Genomic DNA, 24,640 nt, shown 5'->3' with positions numbered 1-24,640 from the left:
CACAGTCTGGTCTCATGGGGGCGCTCTCTCAGCCAATGTTCCCTCTTCCAAACGAACTTAGCTTGTATCACAAGCTGGCATAAAACAAGCCAGTAGTCAAGACTGTGTGTGTTTATTTTATATTACTTGAAGTGTTAACCTGGGAATAACATGAATGCTATTGAGAACTGACTCTGAGAACTGTCTAGGAGACCCTACAGGGTCCATAAGGGCAGGTCTGCAGTGTGTCCTGGAAGGACGGCATCTACACTCAAATGACAATGCTTCCCTTTTTATACTGAAATAAAGCATTGTGACCATTGTATTTGTGCAGTGTGTGTAAAACAAGAGGCAGGGTACATGGCCTCCTCATCTAGATGGTGCAGTCAGAAAACAGGGCTTTGCTTTCTACTGAGTCCAGTCGCTCAGCCAAAATCTCGCACACAGAGGGATGTTGTTTCAATTATTTCCCTTGTTTTAGTTGATATGCACGGGGTAAATAATAGTAGTATTTTGCCCTAGATGCAAACTTGTCATGCTCACTGGACGTCGCTATGGGAAAGAGGGCATTCTATAAACATGGACTGAATGGTCTTTTTGCTTTCGTGGATATACAAGTCTGAGGTGCTGTAAAGCCAAAGGCTTGTGCACTCAGTTATCTTGGAACAACATAAACCTGGCTACACTGGCCAGAAGAGCTTTCTGAGTCTATGATCTCAGGGAGAGGCTGACAAGGGACCCGGAAATCTGGCCTTAGCCAGGGCACAGTGGTTCAACAAGTGTGGGTTCCTCCCCACTGCGATCCCACAGCAGGCCTTCCCACAAAACCTTCCTCCAGGGATAATTTATGCTCTTTGGTTCCTCTTTAGCTCTGAGATTTCCAGCCAGGATGCTGCTTAGCGCCAAAGCCAAAGTGGTTTTTATGATGTGGTTCTTCTGCGAAGGAGGATCAGAAGAGCGTTTCACACAGGCACCAAATGGGCAGATGTCAGGGGATGACCCACTCTGCCTGTGGACCTCATTCGGTCAGTCTGCAGTGGATGTGACTCGTGACGTGGGAGCCAGTTCATGAGGTGCTGCCTTTACTGCGCACAGGAAAAGCCACCCTATTCCATCAGGAAAGGTGACATTCAAAGGTCATAAACGGCCACCTCAACTAAAACCTCGTTTTTAGCAACAGACCGACTTATGAGCATCAAATTCATCTTGCTAATCAAAATGAAGCCCTGGCCCTTCAACACATCATCCTGTTACCAAGGAAGACTTTCCCCTAAGACCACTCAGTCAAGCAGTGACCATACAGGGTCTACTCTCAGCCAGTAAACGGTTCACACAGAGGTATGGCTTCTGTTGTACCCTTGTTGCTTGTCAACCCATGTGTACACTTATGGCCCAGACTCTCCGGGTTGTAGATAGCTGCGAATCCATTCCTTGTCTCTTAATTGGACTAATGATCTGGGACAAATTAGTCTCTACTTGCAGAGACTCGGGTAAGATTTGATTTCCGCCCAAAGGTCTCTAGCCAAGAAAACAAGGAGAGATTGTAATTAGCTCTATCCCGTTCCTAAACCTAAATCCTGTGGAGACTACCAACCAAGAGGAGGGTTCTGTCCTCTCTGTTATACACGATTTAGAAGAAATTGGACTCAAAATTTTGACACTCTGAGTGTTGAGCATGTTTTTTTTTGTTTTTTGTTTTTTGTTTTTTCTGGTGCTAGTGACTCGGGATGTGACTTTCACTTACAGTACTGAGCAGGAAAGAAGCACAACTCTCACTTAGTCCCAAGGGGAATGTCCACCATTCTACAGTGCACCTTTCTAAGCTCAGACTCAGGATGAGCTCACTAAAAGCATTTGTGAGTCACAACATGTTCTGCCAACAAAGGACCCCATGCACATTAGTCACCAATGGGTCTAGGAACACATACCTAGTTCATGCCTTCAAAGTGGTCATGTCCCATTGGGACCCAGGAGATCATACCTATTCTGTGCTCTGTCTCACCTTCTACCTTTCTCCTCTGTAGAGTGGAATAGGCAATCATCGAAATTTCTTTACCGAAGGCCTTTAGATGGAGTTCCAATCACTCGTATCTAACAAAATAAAATCCTATTTATCTGACTGCATATACACGCAAACCTATGATAAATTCATGCATATAGTGCAAAACAGGCATGCAGGCATGTTAGACAGCCCATGGAGCTATTTCTGTTGATTCTGCTCAACAGAAACTCTTGGAAACTCTCAGGGAAATGTGTGCTGAGTGCAAGGCAGAGGTCTGGACCATATTCTCTCTCTCTCTCTCTCTCTCTCTCTCTCTCTCTCTCTCTCTCTCTCTCTCTCTCTCTGTGTGTGTGTGTGTGTGTGTGTGTGTGTGTGTGTGTGTGTGTGTGTGTGTGTCCTTTCCAGGAACTCAGACCCTAAAACCACAGGTGCTGCTTCTTTCCACTGCCTGTCAAGCTCGCTCGGCACTGAGAGCAGAAAGGCTCGATTTTCTGTCAGCCTGATCCTCACAGCAAGTTCTGCCCATCAGCACCTCTTCTGGTGGCTGGAGAGAAGGAGGTTCTGAGCTCCGTGTCTGTTCCCTGCATCGGGCGTTCTGTTCTGAGCTCCATGGCTGTTTCCCGAGTTGGGCATTCCTCCCAAGGATTTCTGCGTTGCTAGGTCCTTCTCAGGGGAAAAGCCCTTCGGGATAATTCTGAGCCAGTTGAACATAAATCTGTTGGAGTTCTTCACGGGCATGTGGTAACGTATTTGGGTCCAGAACCTAGAAGTGGCGTGGACCGACTTCAAGCCTTTCCACGTGACTGTGGGGAGAACCCGCAGGGCCTTTTTGACGAGGTAAGGAAGAGATTCTGGCTCTTGGAAGGAACAGAACTTAATTAAAATCAACTTCAGTGTCTGATCAACCAAGGCAAGGTTCACTGCTGCTTGTAGCTCAAAGACACGGGGTCCATTGATGTATCTGGGACTCAGGATAAATATTCCTCTTCGGCTTCTCTTAATGATGCTCACAATGTCGTCAGTATATACTAGAAGCAAACAAAAATAAATAAATTAATGACTTTCAATGGATATCATTAAAACTTGAGTCACAACAATTTTGAAACTTCCAGAGATGTCTGGAGGGTTTCTTCTAACTTGGATACTTGGGCAAAGAGATAAGGAGAAAGGACCCCACCACCTCCCCCTCCCCCAACCCCCATTATTGTCATACTCTGAACTGTTGAAAATATGTGACAATACCCACAACTGACTGTCCCTGTATTCTGCTGCCTTAAAACACCACATAAACCACCTAAATCACGTCAGAACATGACTGAGGAATATGGTACACCCCAAGCAACTTGTGGAAGTATCTGGGACAGAGAAGGAGAGCAGGCCATTTGAAGCCTGGATGGGTCATGTATGACATCCAGTGAGAGGCCTGCTATACCTCCTGCTGGAACAGAATTCTAGAAGCCAGAGAGGCCATGTTTTCAAGATGAGAGTGGTAATTTCCCACGAAGAGTCCAGGGAAAGCCTAGGTGGTTTCCCCAAGGCCCTCTCATTATTTATTATTCTCCTGAAAATAGAAATTCCTGGAAGACAGAGCATGTCTCTGGAGCACAATTTTCCATGTTCCTGCCCATGATCTAAGCTCACAATAAAATGAAAACACAGAAGGCATGTATCAAGATGAAGAAGCTCAGATCTACGGTGGGTGACTCTTTGTGTTCTAATTGGTTCCTTGGCAGGCAAGGCCTACCTCCTCCTGGGGTCACATCTCTTTCAAACAAACACAAGCTGTATCCATATGTGTTCTCTAGCACTTCCGGGAAAAGATTCAGGGCCAAGTGTTCCTCACTCAGAGATCCCGTGGCTTCAGTCTCAGGAGAGCTCCAATTGGCATAGGATACAAATGCATCAAATTCCTTCTTATCTACGGAAAGGAAACAACAAGTAAAACCAAAGTCCTTTTTTTTTTTCTTTTTTAAAAAACTATCATGGTCTACACAGGTGTTTGGAGTGTATGCTAAATGGATAAAGGAATCAAAAACAAAGCCAGCAGACACATCCATCTTAAAATCAACAACAGAGTGGTTTTGATCGTCCGTATAAAACCCAATGATTAACTTATGAAGCGCCCCTGTGTCCTTGCTGGGGCGAGATCAAACAGCTGGGGCCTCCCATGATTGAATCTCGTGTGCTCCGGAGGGTGTCGTCCTTCGTATCTGCAATGTTTCTAGCTCATTAGTCGCACATCAAAGAGGAGTCTGCTCTGTCAAAGTGTGATAATAACCAGAAAGCAAGTGCCGTTAAGATCCGGATCCAGGATCCACTAGGAGATGGCGGCACACTTACAGCCACGAAACAGCAATGGACGGTTCGGTTAACAGTGGGCTCGTCAAAGTGGAGGTTCCGGAAGTTAGCGACACACAGGTGACTCCTATTGCCCTTTGATGCTACTCATCACATCATGGCATCCTAGCACATCAGGCTTCTCCCATGTGCAGGAGTGCTGGTGTGGTTGTCTACATGCATAGATAGCATGCAGAAGCACAGCCCTCCGGCCATTCCCGTACACAACACGTGACTATGTCGCTGGCCTGAACATTGGTTGCACTCCACTCCACTTGCCATGGTTGAGGAACACACTCCTGATTCCAAGCAGCGTTTGCCCTACAGCGCCATCCACAGCCTCATGCACCAGGCCTTTAACGAGTCTCATAATTGGATAAATGCTCACTTCTGCTTAATTGGGTGTTGGTTGTTTTGTTCATCTAAACATTGGAGTAGAAGGGTTTTCTATATTTACATATATAGTAACCACTGTGTAGTGATAATTGCTATTGTAGTGTAGCAATTATCTACACACACTCTCCAGAGAGCCCACAACATTCTGTTTAGTAGGCTACACTGTCTAGGTTTATACAAGCACACTACATTTTGTTTCTACAAAGAAACATGATCTAAGTGTACATGTATTTGAATGTACCCTTGTCACGAAGTGCCGTGTCATGTGACAGTATTTGTATCTGCGTGTGAGGTGAGATTGAGGAGAATCCCCTTGGAGGATGTCAATGGTTGCATCAGATAACAAATAACTGGCTCTCACCCAGTTCTCCCCTTATATTTGAGACGCTACATTTATAGAACTGAATACAGTGAAGGTCTCTTGTACTTCTATTGATAATATTATCAGGCAGATTAGTTATGGGATATGCTTAAAAAGAAAACTACCTAGAAGAGACAGAAAAAGTCACACATTAACTCACAGGCTTTGGGATGGAGCAGCTTGAGTTTATATTTCAGGCCATTCCATAACCTCCATCTACAGTGTTCTTAGAAGTAAATAGTGTCTCCGGCCAGAAGTGGTGTCTCAGGCCAGTCGGCAGTGTATGCATGCAATGGAAGTCAAGAGAGACACCCCAAGGATTGACTACCATCTACAAATAAAACAGAAGGCTCGGGGCCCCAAAGCTCCAGAAGCTGGTTTGTGAGGCACTCAACTGCCCGTATAGGAAGGAGGAGACTCTCAAGTGTGGCCTGCAGGTTAAGTGCTGGTGTGTTCAAACTTTGAGGTAAGGGTAAAGAAGACGCTCTGGGGAGGGGGAGGGGGGACACGGGTAGTATGAAGAAAGGATTAAAAAATGAGGGCACCTTTACTGAGGAAGAGGAAGGAGAAAAGGGGGTGGGTGAATATCAATAGATGTTTTTAAAAGCTAATTAAAAAGGTGTAACAAACCATAGTTACTTCTATTCCTCCCATCATTTTGTAAAACCGCAGAGTTTTCTATAATTCAAAAGATAAACTTATTTAGTAATGGAATTACAGAGTGTGGTGTTAGAGGACCTACGTATGTCCTCCTAGTATTATTATTTATGAAGTTTACACCTTCACAATGAACTCTTGCTTGGGCTTTCATTTTGAAAACGAATATCCATTTGACCAGCAGAGGGCGCTGGATCCCTGTGCTCGAGAACCCAATTCTGAGCAAACCACAGTTAAAAAGAGAAACGACAACAAATTTGAAAGTTCCGTGCCAAATGACTCCAGTTCGCAAGCTCTAGAATCTTAAGGTTAAAAAAAGTTCAGTGAAAGAAGTGTGGACTTACCTAGGGAAGACCGATTAGGCATTTGTCCCATTCAGGTAAAAAAGGCTAATTAAACAAAAATTCTGAAAACACTGTTGGCTTACAGACCTCAAAGGATGTTACCAATAATCAATCTAAAGAAAGATGAAGTACATGTACTTATTAGCTTTTTGTTTGTTTGTTTGTTTGTTTGTTTTGTTGGGGACTGAACTCAGACCTGGAACATTCCTTTTCTGGGTGCCTGTTTCTTCAGCCTACAATAGCCACTGGCCTCAGGAGCAACCTTCCAGTGAGGGTGTTTATACCACAGGCTGACCTACTGCTCCAAGCAGCAGAGTTGTTCGCAAGTTAATACTACAAATATGCCAACCAGAGACTTTCCAGGGCCAGCAAAGCTTAAAGGCGGTATTCTAGCCCAGACAACAGGATGAGTATTACGACGGTGTCTTGTTTGTGAATTGACAGAAGCGTCATTATTAATAATAGGACTGGTATTTTGTACACTTGTTTGGGACACATCCTTAGCCTGTCGTGTCTTGTTTTCATAGGGTGATAAACCAGGTGATTGGTTCCCTAAAACCAGACTTCCAGATTCAAAGTCAAGATACAGCCTCTTCAGGTGGTCTAATATGAAGTTTGTAGCTTCGCCTTCCTCTAATGGGGCTGTGAGGATGGCAATAGTTAATACCTAGGCAGGGCATGTGCTTCATCCTCAAGGGACATCCATTGCCGACCAGACTGTCTCTCTACATACTGAGGTACCAGTCTGAAGGTTGCCTGATGCTGTTACAGTCCTGTTTTATGAACAAGGAAGGCAGGACACAAAGCTGCCATTTGCTGAATTACCTCAGATTGGTTAGCAGAGAGAATATTTCCAGGTCCCATAAATCCCACAAAAGTGTCTACTACACTACAAGGTTTCTGGTAAGTAGAATGAGCTGGACTTTCTTCAGTCTTCCCTGGTATAAAGCCAGAGCAGGAGAAAAACGAAGAAGAAGAAGAAGAAGAAGAAGAAGAAGAAGAAGAAGAAGAAGAAGAAGAAGAAGAAGAAGAAGAAGAAGAAGAAGAAGAAGAAGAAGAAGAAGAAGAAGAAGTAGTAGTAGTTGTTAAGCCCGCACAATAAGACACTGTCTATCAGGCATTAGCTACCTCTGACTTCTCCCATGAGCTGCTCTGGCTGGCAGGTGACACATGAAATCATATCTAAGACAGCTCTAAGAGAAGAAAGCCAATAGGTCGGGAGTAACACACACATCGCCGTGTCTCCTAGTCAGAGAGTGGCATGCCAGGGGTGATCTTACCCCTCAGAGTCTCATCTTTGTTCTTGAAGGTTCGGCACAGCAGGACAACTTCAATCCAGTGCCAGTAGAGCAAAGCAGCTGCCACCAGAACGCCCACCAGCATCACAGTCAGGCCGAGGAGGATGTATAGAAACACCACTAAGGGAAACACAGAGCTCTGAGAAAACACATCTGGACCAACACACCTATTATGTAATAGAAACCAGTGCTCTGTCATCTTAAGTCTGGATGGGAAATTCCTGATGAGCTGACCCGCCAGGCCGAGCCATTTATTTTTATTCCTATGAATGTCTACATGGCTCATTTGTATCTTTCCTGTTGCCTGTTATAAATTACATTTGTGTGTGCTCATCCCCACCTACGTCTAAACATTTCTAGACCAGGAATTACATCAGCATCATCCTGCACTCTCCATGATTCATCTTATAAATAAGGGATCTACATAGGAAAGCCACCATCACGGCATGCTCACAGCGTCACGCTATGGCTAGAGGACATTTACACTGGGATGTGTTCCAGTCATCGACTGACCCAACCTCATCCCTGGACATCTTGTTAAGGATTGAACTGTTCCTCATTGGCGTTTCTCCTAGCTGTTGTCATGTTCTCTGGAAGCCAGCTGAGGCAACACCAAAGAAAGTGATGTCTGCACAATGGGCCTGCCACAGTGGGCATGGGTAGGCAGGGCTGGGAATTCTTGTAGTGTGGGTGGGATAGATGGGCTACTTGAGTGCTTGAGAGAATGAATAAGTGGGAAGGATACATGAATAGGTGACAGCATGAACGAACAAGCTGGGTGAGTTGAGTAGCGGGCTCTCTCACGTACAAATTAGTTCTTAAGAAGCCTAGGTCAAAGTCAGTTGCACGCCCATGGTCAAGACTTTCCAGGAGCTATCATAGCAAAGTGCTTCAGTGACTGGAAAACATTCACTGCAAACACTGATGCTCTTCTTTGGGAAAATGCCCCTTCCCCTTTCTAGAAGAACAGTTGTCAGTCCTTAGGAACAAGGTTCTAGGCTTACCTCCCTCCTTCTTCCTCAGACGGATGGTCCGTGTTGTGTTCCCAATGGAGTTCTGAGCAAAGCAAACAAACTTTCTGCTGAGATCTCTTTGGGTGACTTCTCTCAAGAAGATGGTATGTTCAATGACTTCGTTCTTCAAAGTGGATTGAATCCTAAGGAAAGGAGGGGAGAAATTCACACCCACTCAGGAACATCAACTGCCATTCGTGAGGCTGTGTGCGCTGGGAAGGCTGACAGGGAGCCAATGGGAATTTCTCACAAGGAGACAGCAGGGGATCAGAAACGGACAGAAGAGGCTTGTTCTTGATCAAGTGATGGAATCTGCTAAGGGTTTACACGAAAGTTACTTGTGGCCCTTCTCTGGACTTTATTGTAAGAATTCCCCTTTGGAATGAAGAATATCAATAATTTAAGAACAATCTCGGTCTGTAGAATGTTTCCTTCCCAAGCATGAAGGCCTAAATTTATTCCCCAGAACCCATGTAAAAAGTCAGGTGTGGTGACATGTACTTGTAATCCCAGCATCGGGAAAGCAAACACAAGCGATTCCCTGTGGCTCACTGGCCAGTCAGCCTAGTCTAGTCAACAAGAGATTCTATTCTCCGCCCTCCAAAATAGGTTAGTAGCCTTTGAGGAATAAAAACTGAGATTTACCCCTAGCCTCTAAATGCAAGTGCACACATGTGTACACACAGCGACACACCTATACTACACACACATCTACACACACACACACACACACACACACCACCACCACCACCACCACCACCACACCTAATCCCTCCTGAGGCTGGCTGACAGGTTCTTGGTTGAGCACTGACTATGGACTCTTTAATCTCTTCCTTCCTCACCACACAAACTCTAAGGAGTCATGATATGAACATCCTGACTTGGTAGTGTCAGGGGTAAGGCTCAGAGGAGGATGAGTAGTGTTTGGCCATAGTAGTGACACCATCCTGTGTTATGCCTCACCTTCAGCCTGACACCTCACCCAGAAAACTGTGACTCTCTGCATTTACTTAGTCCCCATTTTCTACAACTGCATCATTCATTGACCACATTAATCGTCTCATAAATGACACATTCATTGGACCGTGTTCAGATAAGTTACGCTGCTGTGGACTCTGCCTCACTTCTCCTACACAGACTCTCATGCAGCATCGATTTGAAATATAATGTTTTCCTCGATCTTAGAACTTCTTTCCAAATGACGTTTCCCTTAGTAAAATCTTTCCTCTACTGTTTAATTTCCGGTTTTCAAAATAGTACATGTGTTCAGTGAAATCCTTGAAAAACTAAAGAACATTCTGTGGTTTCTTTTTTAGGGGGAGACTAATGTAGAAAATTGAGAGGACACATTTTCTATAGATGTGTCTGACTGGCCATGATGGGCCCCAGCTCTTTGGCTCTAGGATAGAGACTTACTTTTCTAGACATTGGATGGCTTGGCCCTACAATTTTCTACAAAGTTCTAGTTTTCCTTTCAACTGGTCAACTCTCCTCTCCCATAAATTCTGGGGTGTCTGTTAGCCATAGATAACAATAAATGAAGTCTAGTTATCATAAAATGTTTCAGCTTGCTAGCATTCCAAGATAGATACCCGCCGCTCTAAGACTCCACCGCTTCATAAGCACATCACCAATTCCCTTTTGTCAGAACCTGTGCTATGGTGCCATTTCCTTAACACACTGCATGAAGACAGAGGTGGAGTTGAAGACCTGGTGGGGTAGGATTCACCCTCTCTCATTTGTTTTCAACCCCCTTTATGGGCTGAGGATTTGGCTTAGCGAAGAGTACATGCTCGGCCCAGTGGATGGTCCCTGGTACCAAGACAAAATATGAAAGCTTTGAATGTTGTTCAGAGGGTAGAGTGCTGGCTTAGCGTGCATGAGGTTCTGGGTTCAATCCCAAACATACAGAAAATATGGTAGCACGTGCCTGTAATTCCGGCATTTAAGACATTCACATTTCTCCTATACAGAGAGTTTGAGATACATAAAACCCTGCCTCGAAAAATTAAATTAAATTAGAAACACTTTCAAACAGTCTAGGGTGTTTTAAACCATTGTGCAAACATCACAGGACACTTAACATTGGCAATATATCTCTAACATCACTAAGTGATACAGTCTTAGGGGACACCATTCTTGTATATGGTTCCATTGTTGACTGAATGTTCTGTAAACGTACTTTACTTTATGGTGCCGTGAGAAATGGAGTGCCTCTGGGTTTTAAATAAATATGATAGATGAAAGATAAGAGAGATAGATAGATGATAGATAGATAGATAGATAGATAGATAGATAGATAGATAGATAGACAGACAGATAGCATTTATATATTTTTATTTTCCCCACTAGTAGGCACTAGTGGCTACCCCACCACCATAAACTCTGTTTCAGCTATTTCTAAAGGTATAAAATCACTAGTTTGGGTCACAATCTTTTTCTTACCTTTTCTCCACAAATTCTGAAATTTCCCACTCCTGTGTAGATTCTTTGACATACCACTTTATTACAGGCTTTGAATATCTTTGGAAGCCAAACTGTACTCTGCAGGGTAGAGTAAAAGCCTTTCCTGAAAATGCAGAGGTCAAGAAAAAAAGGAAGGGAGCATGTCAGAACACTGATGTAATGGAAAAAACCAGAAGGCTGCATCAGCATGCAGGCAGTTGTCAGTCAAGTGGGTACCAGAAATGGCAAATCATTAACACATCTTACTTAGCAACATGATTCTGCTTACAATTGCCCCCTGTGGCTAAGTTGTATATCTCAACTATGTGTCGCTATGTCCCTAGTATGAGGAAATTGGCAACCAAGTTGAAGCCCTGTGAACAGGCTTCAACCTCATCTTTAACATTAGTAATGTAAGACACATCGAAAAGGGGTTGGGGATTTAGCTCAGTGGTAGAGCGCTTGCCTAGGAAGCGCAAGGCCCTGGGTTCGGTCCCCAGCTCCGAAAAAAAGAACCAAAAAAAAAAAAAAGACACATTGAAAAGATCATTTGACTAGCTGATATTCGCATACTGAGTCAAGGTCATGAGGTTACCATGAATGGAAATTCCTTTAAAGAACAAAGTTTAATAAATAAATAAATAAATAAATAAATAAATAAGAACAGCACACACACACACACACACACACACACACACACACACACTGAACCTTCTGCAAGGCCAATTACAACCAATCCTTCCACGATCATTGAGGTTCTAGCTATCAATTGGCCTTGTAGAAGAAGTTCAGTATAGGCATGTGCAGTTAAGGGAAGAAATCATTTAGATTCTCAGACATTTGACCTATCACACAATGGATGGATAGATACGCCATGCGTGTTATTGGACCACCCTCTGTCTTCCTGCCCTCTCCATCCCCCAACCCCTAGTGTGGATTGCCTATCTTCCACTTAGAATTGACTTGTGTATGAATGAGTGGGGAATCCACTTGGAGGCTCATCTTTGGATCTTGATCTTTTCCACAACAATGCTTTGAGACTCCCTGATGCTATACACAACCTGGCTGTGTTTCCCTGCTTTCCACCATCCTGTTTTTCCTCTTCATCCCTGCTAGTTCTAGCCCCAGGATGTGCCACTGCTGCCACCTACCGACCTGAGATTGTCATAATAATTTGTTTACATTTCTTTGTCTGAAACAAAGTCATTCTCTTTAAAACAGTAACTGTTGCACTGAAACACCGCCATTTTCCTTCAAGCATAACAATTTCCACTCGGCTGTGTGTACAACAATAAATGCAGTTGACAGAATTAAAGGCAACCAGAGGAAAGGCAATGTCTCCTCGATGCAGAAGAAGGGGCCACTTTGGAATATACTTGAGCCAGAGTTGAAGTATTCTTCTATAAAGGTCTTAAGGAATAGACCAAGAGTCATAGTCACAGGGGTTAACATTAACTGGCCAAACTCCTACACATGACCTAAATGGAAACATATGCATCTAAAATATAAAACCAGTTCATCTTCTTTAGCTCGCCAGGCACTTAGAATATGTTTCCTCACGCTACCTCAATGGAAGATCAGGATGACATAGTGAGGGGCAAATCTGACTGACGACTGAGACTCAAGATTAAGAAGACATGGGGGCGGGGGGACAACAAAACCAGTCAGGACCAAATGAAGGTACACAGCGAATACTCTCGCTCCAAAGTCTAATCACTCTTTATGTCACTCTGACCTATTCCCTGAAGCACAGGGTCATCCGGGGATGGTAATAACCAGGCAGCTTACCAAGCTCCACGTCCAGAGTGTCTGTAACGGGATCCAGAATGTCCGGCTTTACATTGGTGTCCTCATCTGAAAGTTGAAAACAAAAATCACCCTTTGCATTGAGAAACCTGAAGTCCTGCTCACTGAAGATTTGGGGATAATATGTCAATGCCGATATAAGACCTTGGTGCTCTTTTTGATTTTGATTTTTTTTTTTACTTTACCCAGAAGGCATACATCTTGAAATTGAAATAGCCACTCAGAAAGTCACTTCTTCAGGGCTGGGGTGAGAGCTCAGCTGGCACAGTGCTTACAACAGCACAAGGACCTGAGCTTGATCCATGGGACTCTCAAAATATCGCACCCACCCCATGGACATGGTGCATGTGTTTGTAATTCTAGTGTGGAGAAGTAGAGTTCCCTGGTTGGACAGCCTGGCTTACATGACGAGTTGCAAGAAGGTGTGAAATTCTGTCTCAACAGAAACTGATGGGTTAGACCTGAGAAGTAAAATCCAAGTTTGTACTCTGACCTACAAACACACATGTGCGTGCACACACACGCACACACGCAGGCACACACATATGCACATCTTGTCCATGAAATGACTGGTACATCAGGCTACAGATGTTAGGTTAAAAACCAGTTCTTCAAGGATCCATGTTTCCCACAGTAATTGGTCTCCCCAGTCAGCCCTGGACTCACTACAGACTTGGACCTCCATCTGTGTCTCCTACAGGAAGATTTCTTCTTGTTGCCATTAGATGAGTCACCAGCCAAGAGGAAGAACCTGCCCAAGGAACTGAGTTTCAAAATCATCTACCCAGCAACCTTCAACTCAGTTTAGCTTAGAATGAAGGAGAATTGAGTCTCTGGTTTTATTTGCCCTTTACCTTTCTGTCACAAACTTCCAAATGCCCTGTTTTCTCTTGAAGGTATGCTATCTCCTGGGAAAAGTCATGGTCTCTCCTGCAGCACCTTGGCTCTCTCTTCACTCTCAGTCCACACAGTCTTCCTCACCTACCCAATCTCTCTTACATCATCCAGCACCCACAGGGTCACACAGTCCTCCTCCTGGCAGTCTTGGCCTCCAAACATATTTAGCTAGCACACCACAAACTCTCCTCCCATGGACATCCAGCCACCAGGGTATGCTTCATGAAGATCTTACTGCTTCAACCTCTTTTACACATGTTGGAAGTACTTCAGGGGCTGAGGAATCTGCTCCTCGACTTGGCCACTCTCACACTCCCATCCCCAGCCCTGAGATCTCCATCATTGATCTAATACCCCTCTTCATTGCAACATTATGATTGAGGTCCTTGCAAATTAGCATCCCCTCTCCTCTTTCTCTGTCTTCCATTCTTATTATACAGTGCTTATTAGCATTTACTGACGTACCCTCTCAGAAAACTAGAATGTCTGCTCTCTCTTCTTTTCATTTGTTTTGTAAAATGCAGTGCTCTGTTCACTCAGAAACTCTGTTCCCTCTACCTCCTGAGTTATCTCCACCGTCTGTTAAGCTTGCTGACCACACCTACTCCTACCTTGTCCACTATCAGTAGAAGGCAGTGGAGCCCTGTCTCCCACCCTTGGCTTCTCCTATTCCCAGCCCCTACATGCCCATGGAAGCATCTCCTATAAATTTCCCAATGCATGACCATTGTCATGTAGCTCCTGGCAACTGCCTGAATTAACCATGTCTTCCCCGCCTCCAAACTTACTCTCAAAAAATGTTACTTCTTCATGTTAGACAGAGTGATTTGGCCTGTATACAAGCCTGCTCATGCATTACAATACAGAGTGCTCCTCTCTTGTCCTTGAGTAAAACACCAAACTTGTCAGAAGTGGTCACACAGGTCTAATGATCCCAGCACTGAGGAGGCTGAGGCGAGAGATTATGAGTTTGTGGCTAAGTTAGACTATGTGTGAAAGATTCTATGCTGGCATACACAGAGACACCTTTGCTCAAATAAGGAAACGAATGAACAAACAAAAACCTACAGAGAGAGAGAGAGAGAGAGAGAGAGAGAGAGAGAGAGAGAGAGAGAGAGAGAGAGAGAGATGAACTAACAACTTGAAACCAGCTTCAAGTGTGAAGTGGGACCTGTGGGCAGACCCTAAGCCACACCCAATGATCCCTGTTCACTGGTCTTCTCTCCCTCCTCTGTATGGTGTTTTCTCATGAATCCTGAGCATGAGCACTGCTTCTGCTTCTGACACCAGAGTGAACGGCACCATACACTCTTATCTTCCTAATGGAATGAACATGGGTGCTCACTCTGCTTTGCCCAGAGCTCTGACTTGGATGTATATCACCAATGTTGGGCCTGATGGACTGTGATGGTTTGTATATGCTTGGTCTAGGGAGTGGTACTGTTGGGAGGTGTGGCCTTGTTGGAGAGGGTGTGGCCCTGTTGGAGTAGGTGTGTCACTGTGGGCGTGGGCTTTAGTACCCTTCTCCTGACTGCCTATGAGCCAGTATTCTGCTAGAAGCTGTCAGATGAAGATGTAGAACTCTCAGCTCCTCCTGCACCATGCCTGCCTGGATGCTGCCATGTTCCCGCCTTGGTGATAATGGACTGAATGAAACTCTGAACCTGTAAGCCAGCCCCAATTAAGTGTTGTCCTTATAAGAGTTGCCTTGGTCATGGTGTCTGCTCACAGCAGTAAAACCCTAAAACACGGACCTTATCCATGCCCTCTGCTCCTTCCTCTCCTTCTGCACTGGGTGATGACCTTCTGTTTTCTGTCTTTCTGACCCATAACCCAGTCGTTTCTGAGAGGTCAGAGGACTGATCTTTAATCCAAAGTTAACACAGATGTTTGGTGTCTGTTCTGTGGGAGTGTACGGAGAAATCAGATGAGGATAAAGCATGGCACACAAGACAGGAATGACCTATATCAATTCAATAGACCTTCAAATGAGAGGGGAAAGTAAATTCTACCACCGAGAAGTTAAGGACTTGTGGAAGTCTCACATAAAACAGTATTCACACATTACTTGAAGGAAAAAGTAACACCAGTATTGTCTGTGCATAGAATTTCTCTGCTAAGGAGGACTCTCAAACATGCTAAAGCTGTGGAAAGGGAGGGCCTGGAAATAAACAGAGATGTCTCAGTCTTAATATATTCTAGCTGGATTGTATCTTGATGCATTCCCAACTCGACTGTAACTCGATGAACCCCAATTGGACTGCACCTTGCAGTAAGAAAACCAGGAAACCATTAATGTTTTCACTAAGAACTAAGTCAACTACTCTACTGTTCCTTGGAACAAAGCATCAATGACTAATTCTGTTATCTTTTGACCCCAGAATACAAGACTGAATAATTTATGATTACCATTTAGTTGTGCCATTATTTGTAGATCTGGTAAAAATGAAGCAAGATAGGAGTCAGAGAAGACTGAATTCAAAAGGTAATATATATATGGAGAGAGAGAGAGAGAGAGAGAGAGAGAGAGAGAGAGAGAGAGAGAGAGAGAGAGAGATTTGATTTTATTGTTAGTCAGGAAGGAATATATTAGGGGAGAGAAAGTAAAAGCACAACTTGATACCAATCAATTACTTAGGAATATTTAAATTTTGTTTATTATGAATAAGGGGTGCCAACTCGAAACCATCACCTTAATAAGATAGTGTGTGTTTAAGATGCAAAAGGCAGTGTTGTGTTTTATCAATAAATGTATGCATGCATAGAAAAAGCATAAATTTAATCTAGACCAGGGGTTCTCAACCTGTGAGTCAAGACCCCCTTTAGGGTTCATAGGGGTCACCTAAGACTATCAGAGAACATGGGTATTTACATCACAATTCATAACAGTAGCAAAATTACAGTTATGAAATAGCAACAAAATAATTGTATGGGTGGGGCTCACCACAACACAAGGGAACTATATCAAAGAGGTTGAGAACCACTGATCTAGACTATAATCTTTCAGTGCCTCATGGGAAACAGATCTCAAGCCATAGCAGTGATGTTCCTTTTCTTAAAAAATAAAATACACAAGATTCTAAGCATGTGAAAAAAACATTAATGCATTTGAAACAGGTGCATGGATGTCACTTAATGCTTCATGTAGAAACTATCCAATGCATATTTAAATTTCTTGCAAAAATAAACCAGAGAGAAAGGAACAGATATCCCACTTTAAGACAAGATGAACATGACCCAGAGCTGAGCCCCTCTGTGTAATAAGACCTCCGTTGATAGAGACACTGGGTTTGCCAACATGCAACCCTTTAATGGTTGCCAGTGTGTGACTATCTCTTTTCTTAATCTAAAGAAAAATAATCACTTAACCAAATAAAGATGATTTTCGCCGGTCCACAAGCGTTCAGAAAAAGTCACTTACCAATGGTTCTCACTTGAACCACGGCTCGGACGGTCCAGGAACTCACATTATCTGACTGAGTGTAATCGCACACGTACAAGCCTTGGTGAAAATCATAAATATCTTCCATCTCAATTGGATTTTTCTTATACTCGGGCAGGAGTCTTCCATCCTAATCCAAAAGATAAGAAATTAAACCCCTTTCTGTAACCCCAGAGTTCTTATTGATATTCATTTCGCCCATAGAAAAGCTTCAGAAACTGAACTTAGGGTCAAGCAAGAAGCTGTCTCTTAGAATCCTTCGGTAGCTCCTCACAGACTAATCTGGTCTCATTCTGGGCTATGGCTCCTTTACACGCCCTGCCTTTCCATGACAGTTATGCTCTCTGGGATCTCTGCATTTCCAATGCTTTTCCCCAGAGCACAGGCTGCACCTTCAACCACAGCTCTAACAGGACTCAAATGTTGGGAACAAAATCATCACCTGCTCCCTGCAGAACAGCCATTTCACATCTCCGGAGACTTGGAAGCAATCTGCAGCTCTAGACACCACCTTTCTACAGTAAGGGTGCGATGGGGGAACATCCCTATCCACAGTTGTTGGAAATAGACACTGGCCCTGGGAAGTAAGTAAGTCGTGGGTACATGGTAGGGAGTAAGCGTGAGTCCCTTCACACAGTCGGCCATGAGCCTCCAGGCTCTGAGTCTCAAGCTCTTCTGTCACATCCCAGAGCGCTCAGGGAGCACCTGGCAGCAGCGCACACATCTCGGCTCCCATAAAACAGGGCTACCTCCCTGAGTCTGAGGAGAGTTGCGAAGAACACAGGGGAACCAATTAAAAAATCAACATCACTGTAGTACAATGCAGAAGTAAAGCTCAGGTACAGGAAAGAAGGCCAAGGTGGACTGAATGTGTTTGATCTGTGTTTCTCTTGTAAACGGCTTCCTTAAGGACCTGTGAGATCAGGAGAGCACAAAGCAAGGAAGGTTTTAAAGCGGGAGAGTGCTGTGATAGGACATTTTGAGAAAAGTGTCTAAAGTTGGCTGTGGTGTTCTTGGAGTCCGAAGTAAAGACTATTGTGACCACCTTCTTATCACTTGGGATTTTAGGGCACCGTGGGGGGCCTCAGTCAATATCTGTGAAAAGATTTGTCACCACTGTCCTAAATCCTGCAGACTAACTCCCTATGTGATGCCTTCTATGACACGGGACCTTCCACTCTCCCGGGAACATCAAGAGTAGATCTTTTACGATTATAATCTAAAGAAAGGAGAAAGCAGAGACAACAAACGGGGGAGAACCTGATCTCTACAGAGGTTTCGAAACTCTCTTATGTATGACTGCATGTGGTTCGCATTAGATGACAAAGCTCCCAGATGCCACTGGCCTTACACATCAGGGCAGCTGCCGTGACTGACCTTTAGTCTTCCTCCTCTCTTAGCTCTCCCACAGCGCCAAATATTGCCACTTCCTCCTGGCGTATTCATACTACCTCCCTCGGAAACCTTTAGGAAAGGACACCTTGCATTGCCTTACAAGACTGACTGCTTTCTCTTCAGAGGTAGAGTGTAGTCTGTAGTTTCACTAACTCCCTTAGTAAGATTCTGACCTAAAGGACAATTCCTCTCAGACTGCCTCTCTCTTGAACCAACTCTCTGATGTATCTCCATATGACCTATCACTTACTTGTCCAGAGGAGTGTCTGGCTTGGGCTTCACGTGGATTTTATCACTTTTATTTTACAAACAAGGAGAAAAGTATTTCAGAATTTAAGTTAAAAGCTAACACGGGCATGCCTGGTAAATGAAGAACTGAATATTAAACCTTTTTCTGACTAAGTGTCTCATCTGGTACTTGAGGGATTTCCCTTCCACTGGCCTTCTCACAGGTAGAAGCAGGAATTCCCCCTCCTCCAAGTGTCTGGGGCAGTTCCTGTGGCCCAACAAAGAGCTTTTCCTGGGCTGGCACAGAGAGGGCCACACTGGTCATAGAGTAGTTACAAGTCAGGAGGAAAAGTCAGAGAAAGCGCCAGAGACAGACAGCTGAAATATTCATCAGGCGATTGTGAAGACCAAGAACACTCCAGAAGTGAACAAGAAGAAAATCCCGGAGATAAAGCTTTAGAAAACCCACTAAGAGCCTACAAACTGCAGAGCATAGATTGTGGGCAGTAAATCTCCTGAGACTCTGGTGGAGTGGTGACACAATGCACCATCACTAAGAAAGACCACAGTCGGTCCACTGAGGAGCGTAGATGGTTAACCAAACAGACCTGTTCCTCATTCTATAGATAGTGACTACGGCTTAGTGTATGCCATGAAATGACGTTGTGAGATGGAACTCAAGAGAAATGTCAAAGAAACATGTGAAGAGATGCGGAGCTCAGCAGTCTTTCCAGTCACATGCAAGACTGGCAGGAAGGAGACGCAGAGAGGTGTGCCCAAAGTACTATGTTCCGCTCTGAGGAGGGGAGGTAAAAAAATGAAAGTACAAAGGGGGAGCATCCACAGTGCAACCTGTGTGGAGAGTCGGGGGTCCTGGGAAGAACAAGTGGAAACCAGATGTTTAGGGGTGCATGTAAAGAGAACAAAATCACTCCTAGTGAGAGAGCAATCACTGGATTTTTGTGGTGTCCTATCCTGAAGCTTTACTACCAGGCAGCACGGTACTAGGGAGCACCCCAAAATTGTAGGGTTCTCTAGGAATGGTGCTCTTTACCTGGCCATCCCCCGCCTGTTCTGAGGGGACTTCCTGGGTTTATATTTTCAGTCTGTTCTCCTTGATGGGCTTGAAATGGCTGCTCACCATCATCATCGCCACGGCTGGATTTAAGCATATCATATCTTTGCTCTCTATGATTGAGCCAGTTTCTATTGTCTACAGCTTGACAAACACCATGAATTATTGTGAGCCAAAAGATTCTAAAATGTTATGATTGCCTCTTTAACTCATCCCTCGTCAAAGCATTTGATTGTTCTTCTTCTTCCATAAAAGTGTCTCCTCCCTTCATTCTACCCTCATTGACAGCTCTGTGGATCGGAATGCACACTGGGAAAGTTTAAACATGCTAGCAGGGCTCCATCCCCACTGGCATGAGCATGAGCAACCCACAGTTTTTATTTCCAATCCAGTGGGGTTTATACCAACCGTGCAAGAACTCCGCGTCTAACTCAACAAGCAGCTTGCCCATCTTCACTAAATCGGTTCCTTGTCTTTCTCTGTTGCGATGTTACTCTCCCTTAGTTAGAACCCTCGCACAATCTCTTGCTCCAATCACCCGACAATGCCAATCTTATTTTTTCAATCCCATAGTTGTATTCATTTTAATATAATCAGTGGAAATTAATAAACCAGACGTTTTAAAATAGGGGTCCAATATCAGTTCCTAGCCAACATACTGAGTAAATTATTGAACAGATGGTGTATGGGCAGCTGGGAAGGAGGTGCTGGCTTGCACTCACTAACTACCAGCATATAAAAGTCATCTAATTTTCCTGCATAACTGAGAACTTAGATTAGAGACTCAGGGCACTATACATTTGATCTTTATGGTGTAATTTGGACAATACGTTCATGATCCCCCTGTTTAACAATAAGATAGTTAACTTCCTTGTGTCCCTTTATTTCTTGAACCAAACATTCTGTAATTTTTCTCTTGAAGCTTGCTATGCTTTATCAAAATGGGAGTGAAGCAGAGGATACATTCTATGCTGCTGGGCTTTTCTGAGATTTCCTTTGTTAATGTAATTAATCAAAATCTCTTTACCTTAGCCTCAGGTAGACTCTTGAGACAATGGCATAAAGCAGCCACATTCTTCACCAAACTATCACTGTTTAGAGACTGTATAGTCTCTGGGCCATATAGTAATGTTCTTCTCCTCTGAAACTTCAAATCACCCTCAGCACCAATGTCTTCCATATTCCTAATAAGATGGCCCATTAAGTCGCACTAACCCTAAGGCATTCCATGCCTTTCAAAGTCCCCAAAGTCACGCTCCTCCAAACAAAAGCATGATCAGAACTATCACTGCAATACCTCAGTACCTGGTACCAACTTCTGTCTTAGGGTTTTACTGCTTTGACAGACACCATAGCCATGGCAACTGTTGTACAGAACAACATTTAATCAGGACTGGCTTACAGGCTCAGAGGATCAGACCACTATCATCATGGTGACAAGCATGGTGCATCTAAGAAGGCACGGTGCTGGGGAAGGAGCTGAGAGTTCTACATCTTGTTCTGAAGGCAAGCAGGAGAAGACTATCTTACTGACGGCTAGGATGCGGGTCTCAAAGTTTCACTCCCAAAGTGACACACTTCCTCCCAAAAAAGTCACACCTAATCCAACAAGGCCATGCCTACTCCAACAAGACCACACCTCCTAATAGTGCCACTCCCTGAGCCAAGAATATTCAAACCACCACAGCACAGAAGCACAGCTCTCAGCAGAATTCTCAGCAGGAATCCTACAGGTCTGGATGACAGGACACGATGTATTCTGAAGTCACTGTGTGCAGGGGTTGGAATGAGAATGGTCCCATAGGAAAATGTATTTAAATGCTTGGTCCTCAGCTGGTGGAACTATTTGGGAAGGATGAGGAGGTGTGGCCTTGTTGGAGGAGGTGTGTCACTGATAGGGCTCTGTTGGATTCATGTGTGGACAAGCACTTGGAAAAACCACATACCACAGTAAAAACATGGAATATGGTTGTTCTGTCTATTTGCTTACCAATTTAGTCAACATCATTACAAACTTTCTCTTGTGCCCCTTTTTCTCAGTTTCTCACCACTCCTACAAGCTTTGCACAAGTTACTGGTCACCTGATGACTTGCTGTCCTTTCTTCAACATTCTCCCCTGTAGAAACTATTCTACTCCTCCGTGTCCTTTAAGGTTTTAACCTGTCCTGAGTATACGGACACTTGTTTATACCCTATCATGTAGGTTGATTTCATTGTGCAGGTAAAGGCAGGTACAGGATAGGATGAGGCCTGTCATTGAACAAGAAGGAAGGATGGGTGGGAGAAAAGTTTTAGAGAGGAGGAAGCAGGAGCATGAGAGAGGAGCTGAGAGAGCATGGAGGTGGATGTTAAGATTTCTCTCTGCACATTTACAGGTTGTTGTGACTATTATTAAGGGATGAATGTGTACAGGATTTTGTGTGTCTAGATGAGTAAACTATATCTTATCTAGGTGCACGGTTTATATACTTATCAATTGGTTGTAAGTTAATTGTGTGAATGTGTTGTACATTGAGCATCTAACACATAAATCTGGTTGCTGGGTTACAGTCTGTTGAGCTGTCTTTACTAGATTGTTGAGAGCGTGGGTAGAGTCTGTGACGGGAGGCCTTGCTAGGTTGTAGAATGCTTGGGGCGAGCATGGCGTGGGGCCACACTAGCACAGCCCTTGGAGCATGATGTGAGTCTCAGGAGTGGTAACAGCCCACCCAGGGCACAGCGTGTGGAAGCAGTGACAGAGAAACAGAGTGCTTGGATCCTCGTGGAGTGAGAACTTGTAGGACCAGGACATATACATCTTCTTTAATTTTACTGCAACACTATCATACTCACATATTGACTTTTCCCCTGTTACCGACCCCAAGGGTGACTCTATGCATCTGAATAGCAAGCTGTACTCTAAGGACAAAACCACCTTAGAACACAGGTCTTTTGCTCAGGCACAGACCAGTCCTTATAGAGCTCTGGGCCTCAGAGCATGTCTCTAGAAAGCAACCATAGAGACAGTACCATAAAACAATAAATACTCTTATACCACTTTTAGAAAATCCATCCAAACCTTGTACCAGGTCATCTCTGGACTCCGTACATCACTTTGGCAGCTGAGGCTGGGACAGTGAATGGAGCCAGTGCTGCCAAGTAGTAGGACTTGCTCATCTTGTGCTGAGCTCCCACAGGATACATTTCTCTGAGGCTTAACTTCCAAGACGGTCTTCACACAGCAAGCTGTATCCTGGGGCCTCCTAAGAGACAGAGAAGGTTCTGTCAGTGCTTATCTAGATAAAAGAACATTTGAGAATATTTTCAGACTGGGATGATTTGGGGGAACATACCTACTTCTGGGTCTACAAATATATGACCAAATGCTGTTCATCTGTGGGGCCAATATACGCAGCGTGCCTTTGTTCTGCATATGAGGAGAGTTTCTATTGATCTCCTCTAGTGGACCGCCACTCCGAGGTTGCATGTACCACTGGATGTCAGAGAGGTCCTTCTCACTGCCACTGCAAGGTTGGTGAGCAGGACCTAGTGTTGGTGATGGTTGACTTCTATGGGAGAAATCTTGCTTCTGAAGCTCTCGTAAGTCACAAAATAGGACAAAGTTCTCCGCCCCCCTCGCAGAATATGTCCACAGAAGTTTTTTGGTGGCACAAGCTGAAAATCGCAGCAAATGACATAACACAGTGAAACTCGTTAGTAGATGGACTTCCCATTTATATTACGAGTAGACTCAATACACCAAAGAACTAAGCTCTCTATTCTATGTATACTATGTCCATTTCTTTCTTTTTTTCTTTTCTTTTATCGGATATTTTATTTACATTTTAAATGTTAATCCTCTTTCCCAGTTTCCCCTCCAGAAACCCCCTATCCCATCACCCCTCCCCCTGCTTCTATAAGGGTGCTCCCCCACCCACTCACCAACTCCCTGCCACCTCCCCGCCCTGGCATTCCCCTATACTGGGGCATTGAACCACCACAAGACCAAGGGCTTCTCGTCCCATTAATGCCCAACAAGGCCATCCTCTGCTACATATGCAACTGGAGCCATGGGTTGCTCCATGTATATTCTTTGGTTGGTGGTTTAGTCCCTGGGGACAGGGGGGTGGTTGGTTGATATAGTTGTTCTTCCTATGGAGTTGCAAACCCCTTCAGCTCTTTCAGTCCTTTCTCTAACTCCTCTATTGGGGGACCCCATTCTCAGTCCCATGATTGGCTGTGAGCATCCATCCCTATATTTATTATGCTCTATGTCCATTTCATACATGAAAAGAGTTCATGTTCTGATTCCCTCTCAATGGGTTTGTGTCTTAATCTGCTATGAGTAATAGAATCATATACTCCTCTTTAGATGTCCCCAGTGAGCACCCAGCTGTGGTCATTGGAATCCCCCAGGGGTTTGTTATCTTCCGAAAGCAGACCTGACCAGAAACTCTCCTCCTCTCCCTTTTTTTTTTTTTTTTTGGTTCTTTTTTTTCGGAGCTGGGGACCGAACCCAGGGCCTTGCGCTTCCTAGGCAAGCGCCCTACCGCTGAGCTAAATCCCCAACCCCATCTCCTCTCCCTTTTAACAGAAGATGCTATATACTAATAGCTCAGCCTGATGATGTACCCAATTATCTGTCAGTTCAGACTTTGACCACAAGATTCACAATGTTAATATATATCCCATACCTGAATGGTTAAATCCTGTGGTCTTCTCTCCTGCAACAAACCAAAGAAACACCCAGCCCAAACAGAGCATGTTTCTCCTTTGCTCCTGTCATGGCTTCAGTGAACTCTCGTCGCCAGTGTAGAGTGTGTAGAGAGGCAAACCTCTTCCTCTGGCATCTTCTTCACTTATAAAATAGGAAATGGAGAAATCAAAACCTGTGGCCAAGTTTCAAGTCACACAGGAAACTCTGAAAGAGCACATCCCACCCAAACAGCCTTCAGAAGCCCAGAGTCTGTGTGGGTATTTTCAGA

The 24,640-nt window shown here is 44.3% G+C and overlaps 1 protein-coding gene across 2 annotated transcripts; it reads right to left on the bottom strand.

The window, feature by feature from the left end:
* Positions 1-2,459: 2,459 nt before the first annotated feature.
* On the bottom strand, positions 2,460-24,419 carry Il18rap (interleukin 18 receptor accessory protein). Of its 2 annotated transcripts, none has more exons than XM_032899531.1 (10): positions 24,350-24,419; positions 23,005-23,330; positions 22,735-22,908; positions 16,957-17,107; positions 12,621-12,686; positions 10,833-10,956; positions 8,379-8,530; positions 7,357-7,494; positions 3,726-3,899; positions 2,460-3,009 (listed from the first exon to the last, which is right to left on the bottom strand). In XM_032899531.1, exons 1-10 carry the CDS (start codon positions 24,417-24,419, stop codon positions 2,507-2,509), a joined length of 1,878 nt encoding a protein of 625 aa, XP_032755422.1. In that variant the 3' UTR covers positions 2,460-2,506. The 2 variants fall into 2 exon arrangements, with proteins under 2 accessions (XP_032755422.1, XP_032755421.1); XM_032899530.1 differs by having other exon boundaries at positions 22,735-22,918; positions 23,009-23,330.
* Between the last annotated feature and the right edge of the window lie 221 nt (positions 24,420-24,640).

The sequence above is a fragment of the Rattus rattus genome, chromosome 4 (assembly GCF_011064425.1).
Source record: "Rattus rattus isolate New Zealand chromosome 4, Rrattus_CSIRO_v1, whole genome shotgun sequence".
Lineage (NCBI taxonomy): Eukaryota > Metazoa > Chordata > Mammalia > Rodentia > Muridae > Rattus > Rattus rattus.
Note: the sequence above shows the minus strand (reverse complement) of the source record. Positions and strands in the feature narration are given on the sequence as shown.